This window comes from Pristiophorus japonicus, chromosome 8, assembly GCF_044704955.1.
Source record: "Pristiophorus japonicus isolate sPriJap1 chromosome 8, sPriJap1.hap1, whole genome shotgun sequence".
Taxonomy (NCBI): domain Eukaryota; kingdom Metazoa; phylum Chordata; class Chondrichthyes; family Pristiophoridae; genus Pristiophorus; species Pristiophorus japonicus.
In genome coordinates this window covers 82,827,017-82,843,125 of record NC_091984.1, presented here as the reverse complement: position 1 = coordinate 82,843,125, position 16,109 = coordinate 82,827,017, and the positions used below count along the sequence as shown (strand labels likewise).

Below are 16,109 nucleotides of genomic sequence, written 5' to 3'. Positions count from 1 at the left end.
AACCTGTCCAATCCTATCAGAATTTTATATGCTTCTATGAGATCCCCTCTCATTCATCTAAATTCCAGTGAATATAAGTCTAGTTGATCCAGTCTTTCTTCATATGTCAGTCCTATCATCCCGGGAATCAGTCTGCTGAACCTTCGCTGCACTCCCTCAATAGCAAGAATGTCCTTCCTCAGATTCGGAGACCAAAACTGCACACAACACTCGAGGTGTGGCCTCACCAAGGCCCTGTACAACTGCAGTAAGACCTCCCTGCTCCTACACTCAAATCCCCTCGCTATGAAGGCCAGTATGCCATTAGCTGTCTTTACTGCCTGCTGTACCTGCATGCCTACCTTCAATGACTGATGTGCCATGACATCCAGGTCTTGTTGCACCTCCTTTTACTAATCTGTCACCATTCAGATAATCTGCCTTCCTGTTTTTGTCACCAAAGTGGATAACCTCACATTTATCCACATTATACTGCATCTGCCATGCATTTGCCTATTCACCTAACTTGTCCAAGTCCCCCTGCAGCCTCCTAGCATCCCCTTCACAGCTCACACTGCCACCCAGCTTAGTGTCATCTGCAAATTTGGAGATAGTACATTCAATTCCTTCGTCTAAATCATTAATGTATATTGTAAATGGGTGGGGCTCCAGCACTGAACCCTGCAGCACCTCACTAGTCACTGTCTGCCATTCTGAAAAGGAACCGTTTATTCCCACTCTTTGCTTCCTGTCTGCCAACCAGTTCTCGATCCACGTCAATACATTACCCCCATACCATGTGCCTTAATTTTGCACATCAATCTCCTGTGTGGGACCTTGTCAAAAGCCTTTTGCAAGTCCAAATATACCACATCCACTGGTTCTCCCTTGTCCACTCTACTAGTTACATCCTCCAAAAATTCTAGAAGATTTGTCAAGCATGATTTCCCTTTCATAAATCCATTCTGACTTGGACCGATCCTGTCACTGTTTTCTAAATGCGCTGCTATTTCATCTTTAATAATTGATTCCAGCATTTTCCCCACTACCGATGTCAGGCTAACCGGTCTATAATTCCCTGTTTTCTCTCCCTCTTTTTAAAAAGTGAGGTTACATTAGCTACCCTCAAATCCATAGGAACTGAACCAGAGTCCATGGAATGTTGGAAAGTGACCACCAATGCATCTACTATTTCTAGGGCTACTTCCTTAGTCTGCATCCTAGAATACTTATCGGGCCCTGGGGATTTAACGGCCTTCAATCCCTTCAATTTCCCTAACACCATTTCCAAACTAATAAGGATCTCCCTCAGTTCCCCCTTCTCACTAGACCCTCGGTCCCCTAGTATTTTCGGGAGGTTATTCGTGTCTTCCTTAGTGAAGACCGAACCGAAGTATTTGTTTGGTCTGCCATTTCCTTGTTCCCTGTTATGAATTCACCTGATTCTGACTGCAGGGGACCTAAATTAGTCTTCACTAATCTTTTTCTGTTCACATATCTATAGAAGCTTTTGCAATCAGTTTTTATGTTCCCTGCAAGCTTACTCTCGTACTCTATTTTCCCCCTCCTAATTAAACCCTTAGTCCTCCTCTGCTGAATTCTAAATTTTTCCCAGTCCTCAGGTTTGCTGCTTTTTCTGGTCAATTTATATGCCTCTTCCTTGGATTTAATACTTTCCCTAATTTCCCTTGTTAGCCACTGTTGAGCCACCTTCCTTTTTTTTTTATTCTTGCGCCACACAGGGATGTACAATTGTTGTAGTTCATTCACGTGATATTTATATGTCTGCCATTGCCTATCCACTGTCAACCCTTTAAGTATCATTCTCCAGTCTACCCTAGCCAATTCACGTCCCATGCCATCAAAGTTACCTTTCCTTAAGTTCAGAATCCTAGTCTCTAAATTAACTGTGTCACTCTCCATCTTAATGAAGAATTCTACCATATTATGGTCACTCTTCCCCAAGGGTCCCCGCACGACCAGATTGCTAATTAATCCTGTCTTGTTACACAAGACCCAGTCTAGGATGGCCTGCTCTCTAGTTGGTTCGTCGACACATTGGTCTAGAAAACCATCCCCTATACACTCCAGGAAATCCTCCTCCACAGTATTACTAAAAGTTTGCTACTAGATTGGTGAGGAAGAGGTTAAGTTTTTCCTTTGTGCTGGTACACACTCTCCACTAGCCGCAGGCCCAGTCTGACAGCTATGTACTTCAGGACTTGGCCCACTTGGTCAGTAGTGGGGACATTGAAGTCCCCCACCCAGAGTACATTCTGTGCCCTTGCTACTCTGTGCTTCTTCCAAGTCGTGTTCAACATTGAGCAGTATTGATTCATCAGCTGAGGGAGGGTGGTAGGTTTCCTTTCCCATGCTTGACCTGAAGCCATGAGATTTTATGAGGTCTGAAGTCGAGGTTGAGGACTCCCAGGGCCAATTCCTCCCAACTGTATACCGCTGTGTCACCACCTCTGGTGGGTCTGTCCTGCTGGTGGGACAGGGCATACTCGGATGGTAATGGAAGAAGTCGGACATTGGCTAAATGGTATGCTTCTTAAATATGACTGTCAGGCTGTTGCTAGACTTGCACTGGGACAGCTCTCCCAATTTTGGCTCAAGTCTCCAGATGTTCCTGAGGAGGGCTTTGCAGGGCCGACTGGGTTCGGTGTGCCGCTGACGTGTCTGTTCAGTTTTATTACTATTTTTCGTAGTGGTTTGTTACAACTCAGTGGCCTGCTAGGCCATTTTAGAGGGCACTTAAAAGTCAACCACATTGCTGTGGGTCTGAAGTCAGATATAGGCCAGACCAGGTAAGGACAGCAGATTTCCTTCCCTAAAGGACATTTATGAACCAGATGGGTTTTTACGACAACCCAATAGTTTCATGGTTACCATTACTGATGCTCGCTTTTATTTAACCAGATTTATTTAATTAACTAAATTCGCCAGCTGCCATGGTGGGATTTGAACTCTCATCTCTGGATCATTAGGCCAGACCTCTGGGTACATGGGTTTATACACATTTATATGAAAGCACAGTTCTTAAAGATTTTATTTTCTAACTGACAATTTATTGTGATGGGGGGGGCTGCAAGGAAGGGGTTAATTTAACATTTCCTCTGGCTGAAAAGAAAATTGAATGGATTCCAGCCAATTTGGGACTTCACTTTCTCATCCAGTCATTGGGAAAAATACTAGATTGAAAAATTGTAGTGAAGGAGCTGTTGAATTTGGAAATTAAGATAATGGAAAAAATCCCAACTGGAAAGAGGTGGGTGTATGTGAATGGAGTTGCAACTGAGAAAATAAGTGTGTGTGTGTCTTCTGCACTAGTACATGGAGGGGCTACAGAAAACCTTCGACATGCATGCACAGCTCATTACAATGGCCAAGAGCTTGTGGTCCTGATGGTGGTGAACTGGCAGCATTCGTCATCATTTTGTCTTTGAAACTCACGGCTTTAGCACATGCGCAGCCTAATGCGTAAATCCTGAAGTTGCTGTCTGTCATTCATTGTTTCTAAACAGGCTCCTCTATGAACCAACCCCCGGCCCCTCCCCCCACCCCCCCCCCCCCCCCCCACCTCCAGTGCCTGAAATCACTGATCCGAGGAAAACTTCACCTTTTCCGAACAAATCATGGAATAGTACAACACAGAAGGAGGACATTCGGCCCAACGAGTCTACACCTATCACTGTTTTTAACCTGTAGCCTGGAGGAGAAATTCATAGAATGCATACGGGATTGTTTCTTAGAACAGTATGTTACAGAACCTACAAGGGAGCAAGCTATTTTAGATCTGGTCCTGTGTAATGAGACAGGAATAATAAACGATCTCCAAGTAAAAGATCCTCTCGGAATGAGTGATCACAGTATGGTTGAATTTGTAATACAGATTGAGGGTGAGGAAGTAGTGTCTCAAACGAGCGTACTATGCTTAAACAAAAGGGACTATAGTAGGATGAGGGCAGAGTTGGCTAAAGTAGACTGGAAACACAGACTAAACGGTGGCACAATTGAGGAACAGTGGAGGACTTTTAAGGAGCTCTTTCATAGTGCTCAACAAAAATATATTCCAGTGAAAAAGAAGGGATAACCAGCCGTGGATAACCAAGGAAATAAAGGAGAGTATCATATTAAAAAAACAATGCGTATAAGGTGGCCAAGGTTAGTGGGGAAACTAGAAGATTGGGAAAATTTTAAACAGCAGCAAAGAATGACTAAGAAAGCAATAAAGAAAGGAAAGATAGATTACGTGGGTAAACTTGCGCAAAACATAAAAACAGATAGTAAAAGCTTTTACAGATATATAAAATGGAAAAGAGTGACTAAAGTAAATGTTGGTCCCTTAGAAGATGAGAAGGGGTATTTAATAATGGGAAATGTGGAAATGGCTGAGACCTTAACAATTATTTTGCTTCGGTCTTCACAGTGGAAGACACAAAAACCATGCCAAAAATTGCTGGTCACAGAAATGTGGGAAGGGAGGACCTTGAGACAATCACTATCACTAGGGGGGTAGTGCTGGACAGGCTAATGGGACTTAAGGTAGACAAGTCCCCTGGTCCTGATGAAATGCATCCCAGGGTATTAAAAGAGATGGCGGAAGTTATAGCAGATGCATTAGTTATAATCTACCAAAATTCTCTGGACTCTGGGGAGGTACCAGCGGATTGGAAAGCAGCTAATGTAACTCCTCTTTTATAAAAAAAAAAGGGGGCAGACAAAAGGCAGGTAACTATAGGCCGGTTAGTTTAACATCTGTAGTGGGGAAAATGCTTGAAACTATCATTAAGGAAGAAATAGCGGGACATCTAGATAGGAATAGTGCAATCAAGCGGACGCAACATGGATTCATGAAGGGGAAATCATGTTTAACTAATTTACTGGAATTCTTTGAGGATATAACGAGCATGGTGGATAGAGGTGTACCGATGGATGTGATGTATTTAGATTTCCAAAAGGCATTCGATAAGGTGCTACACAAAAGATTACTGCAGAAGATAAAGGTTCGCGGAGTCAGAGGAAATGTATTAGCATGGATAGAGAATTGGCTGGCTAACCGAAAGCAGAGATTCGGGATAAATGGGTCCTTTTTCGGGTTGGAAATCGGTGGTTAGTGGTGTGCCACAGGGATTGGTGCTGGGACCACAACTGTTTACAATATACATAGATGACCTGGAAGAGGGGACAGAGTGTACTGTAACAAAATGTGCAGATGACACAGATTAGTAGGAAAGCGGGTTGTGTAGAGGACAGAGAGAGGCTGCAAAGAGATTTAGATAGGTTAAGCGAATGGGCTAAGGTTTGGCAGATGGAATACAATGTCAAAGTGTGAGGTCATCCACCTTGGGGGGGGGGGAAAAAAAAAACAGTAAAAGGGAATATTATTTGAATGGGGAGAAATTACAATATGCTGCAGTGCAGAGGGGCCTGGGGGTCCTTGTGCATGAATCCCAAAAAGTTAGTTTGCAGGTGCAGCAGGTAATCCGGAAGGCGAATGGAATGTTGGCCTTCATTGCGAGAGGGATGGAGTACAAAAGCAGGGAGGTCCTGCTGCAACTGTATAGGGATTGGTGAGGCCGCACCTGTAGTACTGCGTGCAGTTTTGGTCACCTTACTTAAGGAAGGATATACTAGCTTTGGAGGGGGTACAGAGACGATTCACTAGGCTGATTCCGGAGATGAGGGGGTTACCTTATGATAGATTGAGTAGACTGGGTCTTTACTCGTTGGAGTTCAGAAGGATGAGGGGTGATCTTATGGAAACATTTAAAATAATGAAAGGGATAGACAAGATAGAGGCAGAGAGGTTGTTTCCACTGGTCGGGGAGACTAGAACTAGGGGGCGCAGCCTCAAAATAAAGGGGAGCCAATTTAAAACTGAGTTGAGAAGGAATTTCTTCTCCCAGAGGGTTATGAATCTGTGGAATTCTCTGCCCAAGGAAGCAGTTGAGGCTAGCTCATTGAATGTATTCAAGTCACGGAGAGATAGATTTTTAACCAATAAGGGAATTAAGGGTTACAGGGAGCAGGCGGGTAAGTGGAACTGAGTCCACGGCCAGATCAGCCATGATCTTGTTGAATGGCGGAGCAAGTTCGAGGGGCTAGATGGCCTACTCCTGTTCCTAATTCTTATGTTCTTATTGAAACCCCATAAAAAGTTAGACACATTCAAATGAGGTGCAGCTGGGTTTTTAGTGGCGATCTGAGCAATGTTCGCCCTAATTTTTTTTTTTAAGGGGGCGCAGAGCCCTTTTAATGGCCGCGTGGCCCATTCAGACTTGCGCATGCGTGGTTCTTTGCATTTTAAGGGAACGTTGGATCTATGTAATAACTTCTGAACAGCTGTTCTGGCCTTGAAAAGCTAATTTTATTTTGGTGCAACGTCAAATGTATCCATTAAGTTAAAAATTATTAGAAGTTTGTTCATGATATTTCAGCTTCTATCGTAACCCAATATCGATGTTTAAAAAAAAAAAACTTTTCACTTTCTGTAAATGTTGTTTAAAAAGTGGGTTGATGATTATTAGTACTTTCTATTTCCTGGATCCCTGCCTGAGAATTTTGCAAGGTGATTGGCTGCTTCGACAGCTTGTCGCCATCACAGCAGCTCGCACTGAGAGTCCCACTATACTACGTTGATTTCAGCTGCACTTCGGAAAAGCCTAACTTTTCACCACAGAGATAGAGATCTTTGTGGGAAGCTTACTTCGGGGCCAGAGGCAAACTCCTTTGGTTCACCACTGACTGCAAATTATGCGCCGTTGTTAACCTAACACAAGTCATTTCAACCCGAGGTGCATTTAACACACGAATTATAATTTTATTACAAACCTTTCTCCAAACAGGTTTTAAAAACACATATTCAAACTTGGTATATGTTCTAAAAGTTATGGTGATACCTATTGTAAAAAGCAGTAGGAGATTGTGGAGGTGATGTCTATCTCAGAGTTAACATTAATCTGTTCTTGATGAATTTAAAGCATTTCTGATTTTTGACATTTTAGAAAGTATACCAACATACTGTTTAATTGAGTTTAGATTGATGTTTGCTATGGAACGGTCGAATCCAATTTCCTCCTTCCTTGCCAGCCTCTCAAACTCAACTGAGTTCTTAATCGTGCCGGCATTGGTATGGTTTGACAGTGAGGAAACTAAACCTCTATCACAGGGAGGCAGAGAAATCCTCAAACATTCAACTTCGACTTATTTGTACATGCATCTTGGTTGACGTGGGGTGGAAAAATTTGTTTGTGCACTATTCAAAGGGTCCTCCAACACTGCAGCTTGTGGTTCTCAAAAGTTGCATAGAATTTTATTTCAAAGTAAACTGGTGAAGTAGGAAGAGTCCTTACTTAAGTGTTGGTGGTTTATATTCCTTTACATTTTGTTTTATATTATTAAAATACCTCCTTTTTCACCAAATTCTTTTCAGGTCTCCCTTCTCATCCACAATACAAACTTATGAAGCAGCAGTGCACTGGCAGTTCTGGCATGATGGTTTTCTTGATTAAAGGAGGGCTGAAAAATGCCGAGACATTCCTTCAAAATCTAAAAGTGAGTGACATTCCAGCCACAGTTCTTTCTTATTAACATTGCCTGAATTGTTGTGTTTTGGTGAGCCCACTTCTAAAATGAGAATGGGCATGTTACTTTGGGCCCAAGTTTCCACATGATTTGGCCTGATTTTTAGGAGCAACTGGTGGAGAACGGACTACCTTAGAAATCGCAATTCTCCACTTTTTTTTTTCTGCAGTTCTAGTCAGGTAGAACAGTTCTACTTTGGAACAGAATTTTTTCTTCAAGGGAGCGTGTCCGGCCACTGACGCCTGATTTCAAAGTTTCCACAGTGAAAACGTACTCCAAACTAACTTAGAATGGAGCAAGTGAAGATTTTTGTAGAACTGAAAAAACCTGTTCTACACTAAAAAAATCAGGCGCAGGTTACAAATTAGGCGTCCAGAATGAGGTGGAGGGAAAGGGAAGTCATTCAATTTTACAATAAATCCTTATTTATACTTCTACAAATATTATACAAATAAATCCAACCTGAATAAACATTTTATAAGCAAAGAAAAGATTAAATAAACCATCTTCCTACCTGTGTGAAAGTGCTTCAGGCACAGAGAATGCTGCTGTCAGCCTGAAGCGCCCGTTCTTCCCACGAGGGGGGGGGAGGAGGCGCCCGTTCTTCCCGCGGGGGGGGGGTGTGGCGCCCGTTCTTTCCCGCGGGGGGGGGGGGGGAGGAGGAGGAGGAGGCGCCCGTTCTTTCCCGCCGGGGGGGGGGGAGGAGGCGTCCGTTCTTTCCCTCGGGGGGAGGAGTCGCCAGTTCTTTCCCGCGGGGGGGTGGGGGGGGGGAGGCGCCCGTTCTTCCCGCGAGGGGGGTGTGGGGGAAGAGAGGGGAGAGGAGGCACCCGTTCTTTCCCGCGGGGGGGGGGGGGGGGATGGAGAGGAGAGGAGGAGGAGACAGTGAGAAGGCTGCAAGTGCTGATGTGCAGATGGCAATGTGCTTTTATTAAAAAAATGTTCAAAAATTAAACAGCTACAAAGAACTACAAAAATGGCCAAGTGCCAATGTTTTTTTCGCATTGAGCATGTGCGAACGCTCCAACGCGCACGCGCAGCGTTGCCGGCAGGAAAAAAAGTAATTTAAATGGTACCTGCCCCCTCCCACTTACAAAATCGGCGCGAGTGTAGGCTCTGCCCCCCTGAGCGCCGCGCCAGGCAGACAAGGAGCTGCAGAATGCTCCAGAGTTTTTTTTTTTAGGCGCGAAAAACGGGCGCCCAGCTCGGAGGGGCGCCCGTTTTTTATCGTGTGGAAACTTGGGCCCATTATGTCCACTTAGATTTCTGTCTACAATATGCCCGAGTCCTATTTGAGCACTGAAACATATGGGCCATTAAATGAGCAGCTGTTCAATTTTTGTTTAAAAAGAGAAATAACTTTTTTTTGGGGGAGGGAAGAAAAATAAGAGTAAGATAAATTTGGTTAATTGTATTTCAGTACCCAGTCCAGGCGCTCATTCTTCAACAAGCTATTGGATTATGATGGGGCATCACAGGTGACCCCAAATTTGGCCTTGCCTTATATCCCCCAGATGTACTTTTCAGCAGTTGATTTTTGTTTCTTCCCCATCAAAGCCAGTGGTTGCATTCTTTTGATGCTGACTTGGCTGATATTACCAAACGAGGCTGATTGTGCCTTAACCTCTGATCTTTCTGGTCTTTATGGTTCAATGTCACATTTGGGCAGAGCTGCTTGACTTTTGGAATAATATGGGGCTATTTCAGGATTTTAGTTGTGTATTTCTATGGAGGAGAAAAATCTGGCATATTTCATTGCTTATCTTCAAATTCCATGAATGTAAATAGATATGTTGTGGTTCCCAGTGGGGCACTGTACATGATCTGTATCAGGAGTGAGATTCTGAGCAGAATGAACTTTTCATGCTGTACTTTTTTTAAATTTCAGCTGTTTGCTCTTGCCGAGAGTTTGGGAGGATATGAAAGTCTAGCGGAGCATCCGTAAGGAATCTTTTTTCAAATTATATATACTTTTAAACAAATTATTGATCCGACCCTGCCTGGCTGACTGTTGTAGTGGTTCCTATTTGTATTTTTAAAAAAAGACTTTCAAATTTGGAAAGACTGGCTTTTCAACATGCAAAGGAAAATATAAATTGGTAACTGGCAGTAGTCAGTTTTCTTAGTACAATGAGGAACAAATAAATGCGCAGAGCACCATCTAATAAGGGCTATAGAGTTACGAGTCACACTATTCTAACTTAAAAGATATTTAAGGATCGGTTATTTGAAAATGAATATTTAATAAGTTATACAGGTAATGCAAGGAAACAACATTTGTTAATATATTACAACATATATATGTGTGTACAGAAGAAATATCAAATGTCAATTACAAAAAAAATTGCAATGAACTGCAAGAAACTCCCTGTAGTAATGTTCATTGTCCATGTTCTTTTTAAAGCCTTTATGCTGGTGATGAGATTAAAGCCCTCAGGATGTTGCAAGATATAAGGTTACAGTTGCACCTGCTCGAAGGGATATGCTGTACTGTGTAAACACATGCATATATTAAAATAGTTGCAGTTTCAAAACAATTCTGTAATAACATTTGGATTCACTTTTTTTTGTTAATCTGGACTGAGGATGGTGTGAAAAAGGATGGTATTTGAGATTTTGTATAAATGTTTCATCTATATTTCAAAATCCATTGTCCTGATGTTTCTCCATTTAGTGCTATCTGATCTATGAGATGCATGTGACGATCAAATGTCCCTGTTTGTGGCAATCATGTGATCTCCCTCCCCACCCAATTACTAGTATTCCCAAGGCAGCCATTAGTGAGAAACACTTCCGTATAATTTTTTAACCATATAATCACATTCATTCTTTTTGACTAGAGAGCAATTTAAAAAAATGTCTTGCTTTATACTCATTACCTTTTACTCATTATTGCAAGGATTTTTGAAAAAATTATTTTCATGAGGCCTTGAAACATTTTTAAGTTATAATGTTTGAATAATTATTTTGAAGGATTTTTTTGACTTTTTTTCACACGGATGCATTAATGCAGAAAAACAATTTGTGACTTTTGACTAAAATTGGAAATATTTTTATGACCTAATTCCTTCTAAACACAAAATTCAAATGCTACACTAAATTTAAGGTCACTTAATTCTAATTTTTGGTTACTTCAAAGCTCTTTCAAACAAAAATTGTTTATTTAAATTGATCAATTCTCATTTATTGGAGCAAAGATGACCGAGTTAACAGCAGTAGCCTGTGCAGTCATTATGGTCAAAAATGCTTTAGTTTTACAGCAACTCGTTTTGCTATTTTAATTTCATTAGCCACTTTTATTTTAAAGTTACTGTAGCAGACAGAATAATCAAAAAACATTCAATTAGATTCCTTGCTCCATTTATATTTTAAATTTTACTTTGGCTTTTGATCACAATTATGCATTTGATTTTACAACAACTCCTTTGAATTAATTTTCAATATTACCATTTGTATGAAATTTTATTAAAGTTCAAAAGATTGTCTAATGTGCAATAATTTTGCTAATTGAGTCATTAGCATTTTGCCTAAATCATTTTATTGGACATTTCCATTTAACTACTTTTACTCATTCTTTGATTTGCAAACAGAACAATTAAACGGTTATGGTGATTCATTAAATGTTGTTTATATTTAGTTCTTTTAGCACCAGGGTAACTTTTAGTGCCGCGTTATCATTTTTCTACTTCAGTTTTCAGAAAGCCTCAAAGGATTTTTCTTTTGCTGCTGACTTATTGTCCACTTTTACAGGGATTAAAATATTTAGTACATTTTATCACTCCACAAACCGTTCAAAAGTTCATCCATGTGTTTTCTTTTAACCGTCTACATCCTGATTTGATTTTTTCCCCCCCCACTATAAGTGGCTGATTAAAAGGCAAAATTATCCAAAAAAGGCTTGGCTATGATAAAATATCAATATTTACAAACATAAAGAACATGCATTATCACATCCTCAGGATGTCTGTGATTCACGTACTAGTTATTTTTGAACTGTAGACATTGCTATGTAGCAAAATGTAGGGCATAGTTATTGGCCCTGAATTTGTGGTCGGAGGTTTCCCGCAGAGAAATGCCTCCAATCTGCAAATAAAAGGCCCACGTTCCTGGTAGTCCGGGAAGTGCAGAGATTCGCGGTCCTTGGCCTCAGAACCTGTGTGTAGGGGAGCACGCAGTTCGCAAGTGCCCCTGGGATCACATTGGCCAACCAATAAAAGAAGGGTGTATATATGGAATCCCCATAAGTATAAATGGCAATACCCCCCAAAATACATCTAGACATTAAATAAATAAAAAAACATTACGTATTTAAAATTAAATAAATGGTATTTAATTAAATATTTAAAACAACTTTAATTAAGTGAAAAATAAATTTACATGTTTTAATGAGGCTAAAAATAAGCTTACCTTGTACAAAATTTTTAAATGTATAAATTATGTTTTATTTTTTATTTTTTTTTTAAACTCTTACGCTGGTAAAAGCAGGTCTTGTGCCAACTCTGTCTGCTGATGCCCTTTTCCCGGGGATGTGTTGGATCTGTCAAGAAAATTCTTGACTGATCTCAAGTTTCTGGTTTTCGCGCACCTCGTACGCACCCGTAGGGGCTGCAAAATACGGCCCAATAAGTTTGTAAGTCTATTTAGGCTTGTCTAACTCTACAAAATGAAAGGAATGATGCAGGGTAACGTGCTATTTAAATTCTAGTTTGTAAATCTCCTCTACAAAATCTTCACTTCAAAACTTGATCATAGCAAATCTTTGCAAATTTTACATTTTCCCCCCCCCCCCCCCATTCCATAAAAGCATCCCCTGTACCATTGTGATACTTTTCCCTTTTCCACAGCACCCAGTTTTCCTCTGAGATTGCCAAGTTAGAGGCAGTTTTAAACTGTGCACTCATGCCAACTAGAGGCTGTGTTGAACCTGCCCTAACTCACTTCATCTAACATACCTGCCTTTTTCCAAACAATGTTATGAAATGTTATCTTGCATATAGGGTGCAAGTAGCCTATCAATCTGGGTTAGATTTGAATCCAAGTTCCATGGGCATCATTCAGTTCTCCTGACTGTTCCATACAGTCAGTTCACGTTTTGAATATTGGCCATTGGGATGAGGTGGGTAATGGGCTTGCAGGGAAAGCTCATTCCTCCTCCACCTTCCTCTCCTCTTTCTTCACACACACGCAGTCTCCTTTTTAAAAACTACAGGAAGGAGAGGAAGCGTGATAGTAAAAATGTTTGCCAGAAAATATCCTAATTAACAGTGCAACACCAATGAACTGTATTCTCTCTTAGGGCTATTATGACGCATGCTTCTGTTCTGAAGAAGGATCGCGATATGCTGGGGATAAGTGATACCCTAATCCGATTATCTATTGGCTTAGAGGATGTAGCAGACATCATTGAAGACCTACGTCAAGCACTAAAAGCTGCAGTAAGAAATAAAATCTAATTTAAAGGGGAAATCAAAGTTAATGTTTCTTGAATATTACTTCTGACCTCTGCATCAGACCATCTAAGTAAAAGCATGAAATGCAAGTTTTTTTTTCTTTAGTGTTAAATTGGAATGCTTCCATTCTCTCCTGTCTTCCCCCAATCTCCTGTTCTCAGCTGTTCAGTGCTGATGCCCAACTTTGATCCCTGATTCTTATAGGGATCCTGTATGTGGCCTTGGTGTTCCTGACATAGCTGGGGAAGGAAATCGGTCCAAGTTCTTGCCTCTAGTTGGAAGTGGGTAATGGTGTCCCACAGGATGCAATTCTGGCCATTTCTGTTCACTGTATCAATGATTAGGATATAAACCTAGAGAGAGCGGTGTCAAAATTTGCAGATGATGTCAAAATAGGAGGTATAGTTAATTGCTTAGAAGATCAATGGAAGCTGTAAAGGTATATTGATGATCTGGTGGAATAAACTTGAAAGTGGCAGTTGGACTCCAACGTCAGCAAGCGTGAGATGATTTTTTTTTAAAGCAGTAAGTATACTCTGAATAGAAGTAGGTGTTTGGTGCTGTGAAAGAGCAGAGGAATTTGGGGGTACAGGTTCACAGGACATTAAAGGCAACATGTCCGGTTGATGAGGCTGTTTTTATTTTTTTTTAATTAATGGAATTCTAGGTTTTATCATGTGGTATAGAATATAAAAGCCAAGCTATTTAATGAGCCTATACAAAACCTCCAATTAGCATATACTTTGGGAGGACATGGAGGCTTTAGAGAGGGTGCAATCCTGATTCTCTAGGATGCTGCCTGGTGTGAGGAAAGACTTGAAAAAATTGCATCTTTTTTGTTCGAACAATACACATTATGGTAGATGTTTAAGAATGACCTAAGGATGGGACAGGTAAATAGAAGCATGTAATTGGGGCATGAAGAATGAGGGGACATAGATACAAGATTAATTATAAGACACTTGGAACAGAGGGCAGGAGAAGTACCTTCAGAGTTGATGCTGTGGTATTCACTTCCAAGGTTAGTGGTTGAGGCAGAAACTTTTGACATTCAAGGCTACAATTGGATAGGTGGGTGAAGGGAGTTGAAGGAACAGGACCCTTGATAGGTAAATGTCGTCATGTTAATTATTTGCTCACATGGAAGTTAAACCCCAACATGAATTGGTTGGGCTGAATGTATTTCCATGATCACGTGACTCATTCTGGAAAGCGTATGGATGTCGGGTGAGGACAGGTTTGGAGGAAATAGCCTACTGATCTTCTGAAGAATGGGCACTTGGTGAGGTACAGGGCAGTTTATGGCCCTTGTGAAATTTTACCACAGGAGTACCTGTTTTCAGGAGATGTGTGGAGGTTGATGCACTCTTATGGTCAGCACTTTGGTGACCCAGTCAGCTTGTCTGTTTGCTGACAAAAATCATCACTAGGGACCCTCTACCCCTGCCATCATCTGGCCCCAGTTCTGTTCCTTTTGAGTTTGGCGCTCCATTTTTGGATGAAGTACCAGGAGAGTAGGATTTAAATAATGGGAGTGAAGTGGGGAAAAGAACGTCACTTACTTTTGTTCATTTTGTTTCTCCAGCATCCGAATGTGATTACACCTGTCGAGAAAAGCAACAAATCACTTCGCAATTAACCAGAGAGTGCTCCCTTGAAGGAAATGCAATTATTGATTTGGGGGAAACCTCAAGAAGTGGCAAAACATATATCCATTATCAACTTTGATTAAGCTAGACTTAATTTCTGCTTCTTAACATGTTTTGATCTGTGATGAATAATCTGAGTATTGAAACTGAAAAACATAATATATATGCAAACTGTGTAGCAGATTTATGTATTTTACAATTTTATTCTGAGTAGCTTTGCAAAGGGCTGACTTGGTTCATTTGCAAAAGTTGCAATTAAGATATTTTTAAACTATCATTCACTCTTTGGAATGATGGTGGTGGGGAACCAGGAAAATATTTTTTACAATATTGAGGTGCAATGACCTGTAATATTTATGATTCTAGGCTGCTGTCTAAATATTAAACTTCTAACGGTGGTACATGTCCTTGTATTTCTTATTTTTTGATTTTATAAAAAAAAAGACGGATTTATATAGCGCCTTTCACTACCACTGGACGTCTCGAGCACTTTACAGCCAATGAAGTACCTTTTAGAATGCAGTCACTCTTGTAATGTGGGAAATGTGGCAACCAATTTGCGCACAAGCAAGCTCCCACAAACACCACCTTCATAGGCAGTCCCTTGGAATTGAGGAAGACTTGAGTTGTTAGGTGACGGAACAATCCAATATGGGAATTACAGTCACTGTCATAGGTGGGACAGACAGTCGTTGAAGGAAAGGATGGGTGGGGAGTTTGGTTTTCCGCCCGTTCCTTCCGCTTCCATGCACTTGTTTTCTGCATGTTCTCGGCACCCTCCCGGATGCTCTTCCTCCACTTAGGGTGATCTTTGGCCAGGGATTCCCAGGTGTCGGTGGGGATGTTGCACTTAAACAAGCAGCCTTTGAGGGTGTCCTTGAAACATTTTATCTGCCCACTTGGGGCTCGCTTGCCACGTAGGAGTTCAGAGTCGAGTGCTTGCTTTGGGAGTCTTGTGTCGGGCATGCGAACAATGTGGCCCACGCAACGGAGCTGGTAGAGTGTGGTCAGTGATTCGATGCTGGGGATATTGGCCAAATTGAGGACACTCATTGGTGCGCCTGTCCTCCCAGGGGATTTGCAGGATCTTGCGGAGACATTGTTGGTGGTATTTCTCCAGTGATTTGAGGTGTCTACTGTATATGGTCCACGTCTCTCAGCCATATCCTTTAATGACTTCGAGACGCAGAATGCCCACAGCACTTGGTCTGCCCTTCAGGCCATCATAACCAGTGCCTGCGAAGAGACGCTCGATCACTCAACCAGGAAACACCAGGACTGATTTGATGAGAATGACCAGGAGATCCAAGAGCTAATAAATCACACGCGTAGGGCATTTCTGAACCTAAAACAACAACCCAACTCTGGAGCAGCAAAGCAGCTTTACAGACGCCTTATGGCCGAGGTCCAACAAAAAAACCTGCGACCTAAAGAATAGATGGTG

At 41.4% G+C, this 16,109-nt stretch overlaps 1 protein-coding gene across 1 annotated transcript in view; it reads left to right on the top strand.

Moving 5' to 3' along the window:
- Positions 1-15,068, top strand: part of LOC139268595 (cystathionine gamma-lyase-like) — a 72,407-nt gene extending 57,339 nt beyond the window's left edge. The window contains exons 9-12 of the mRNA XM_070886979.1: positions 7,418-7,539; positions 9,455-9,507; positions 12,863-13,001; positions 14,602-15,068. Of these exons, the coding sequence (XP_070743080.1) occupies positions 7,418-7,539; positions 9,455-9,507; positions 12,863-13,001; positions 14,602-14,655 (368 nt within the window). The 3' untranslated portion in view covers positions 14,656-15,068. The remainder of the gene's footprint in view (positions 1-7,417; positions 7,540-9,454; positions 9,508-12,862; positions 13,002-14,601) is intronic.
- The last annotated feature ends 1,041 nt before the right edge of the window (positions 15,069-16,109 follow it).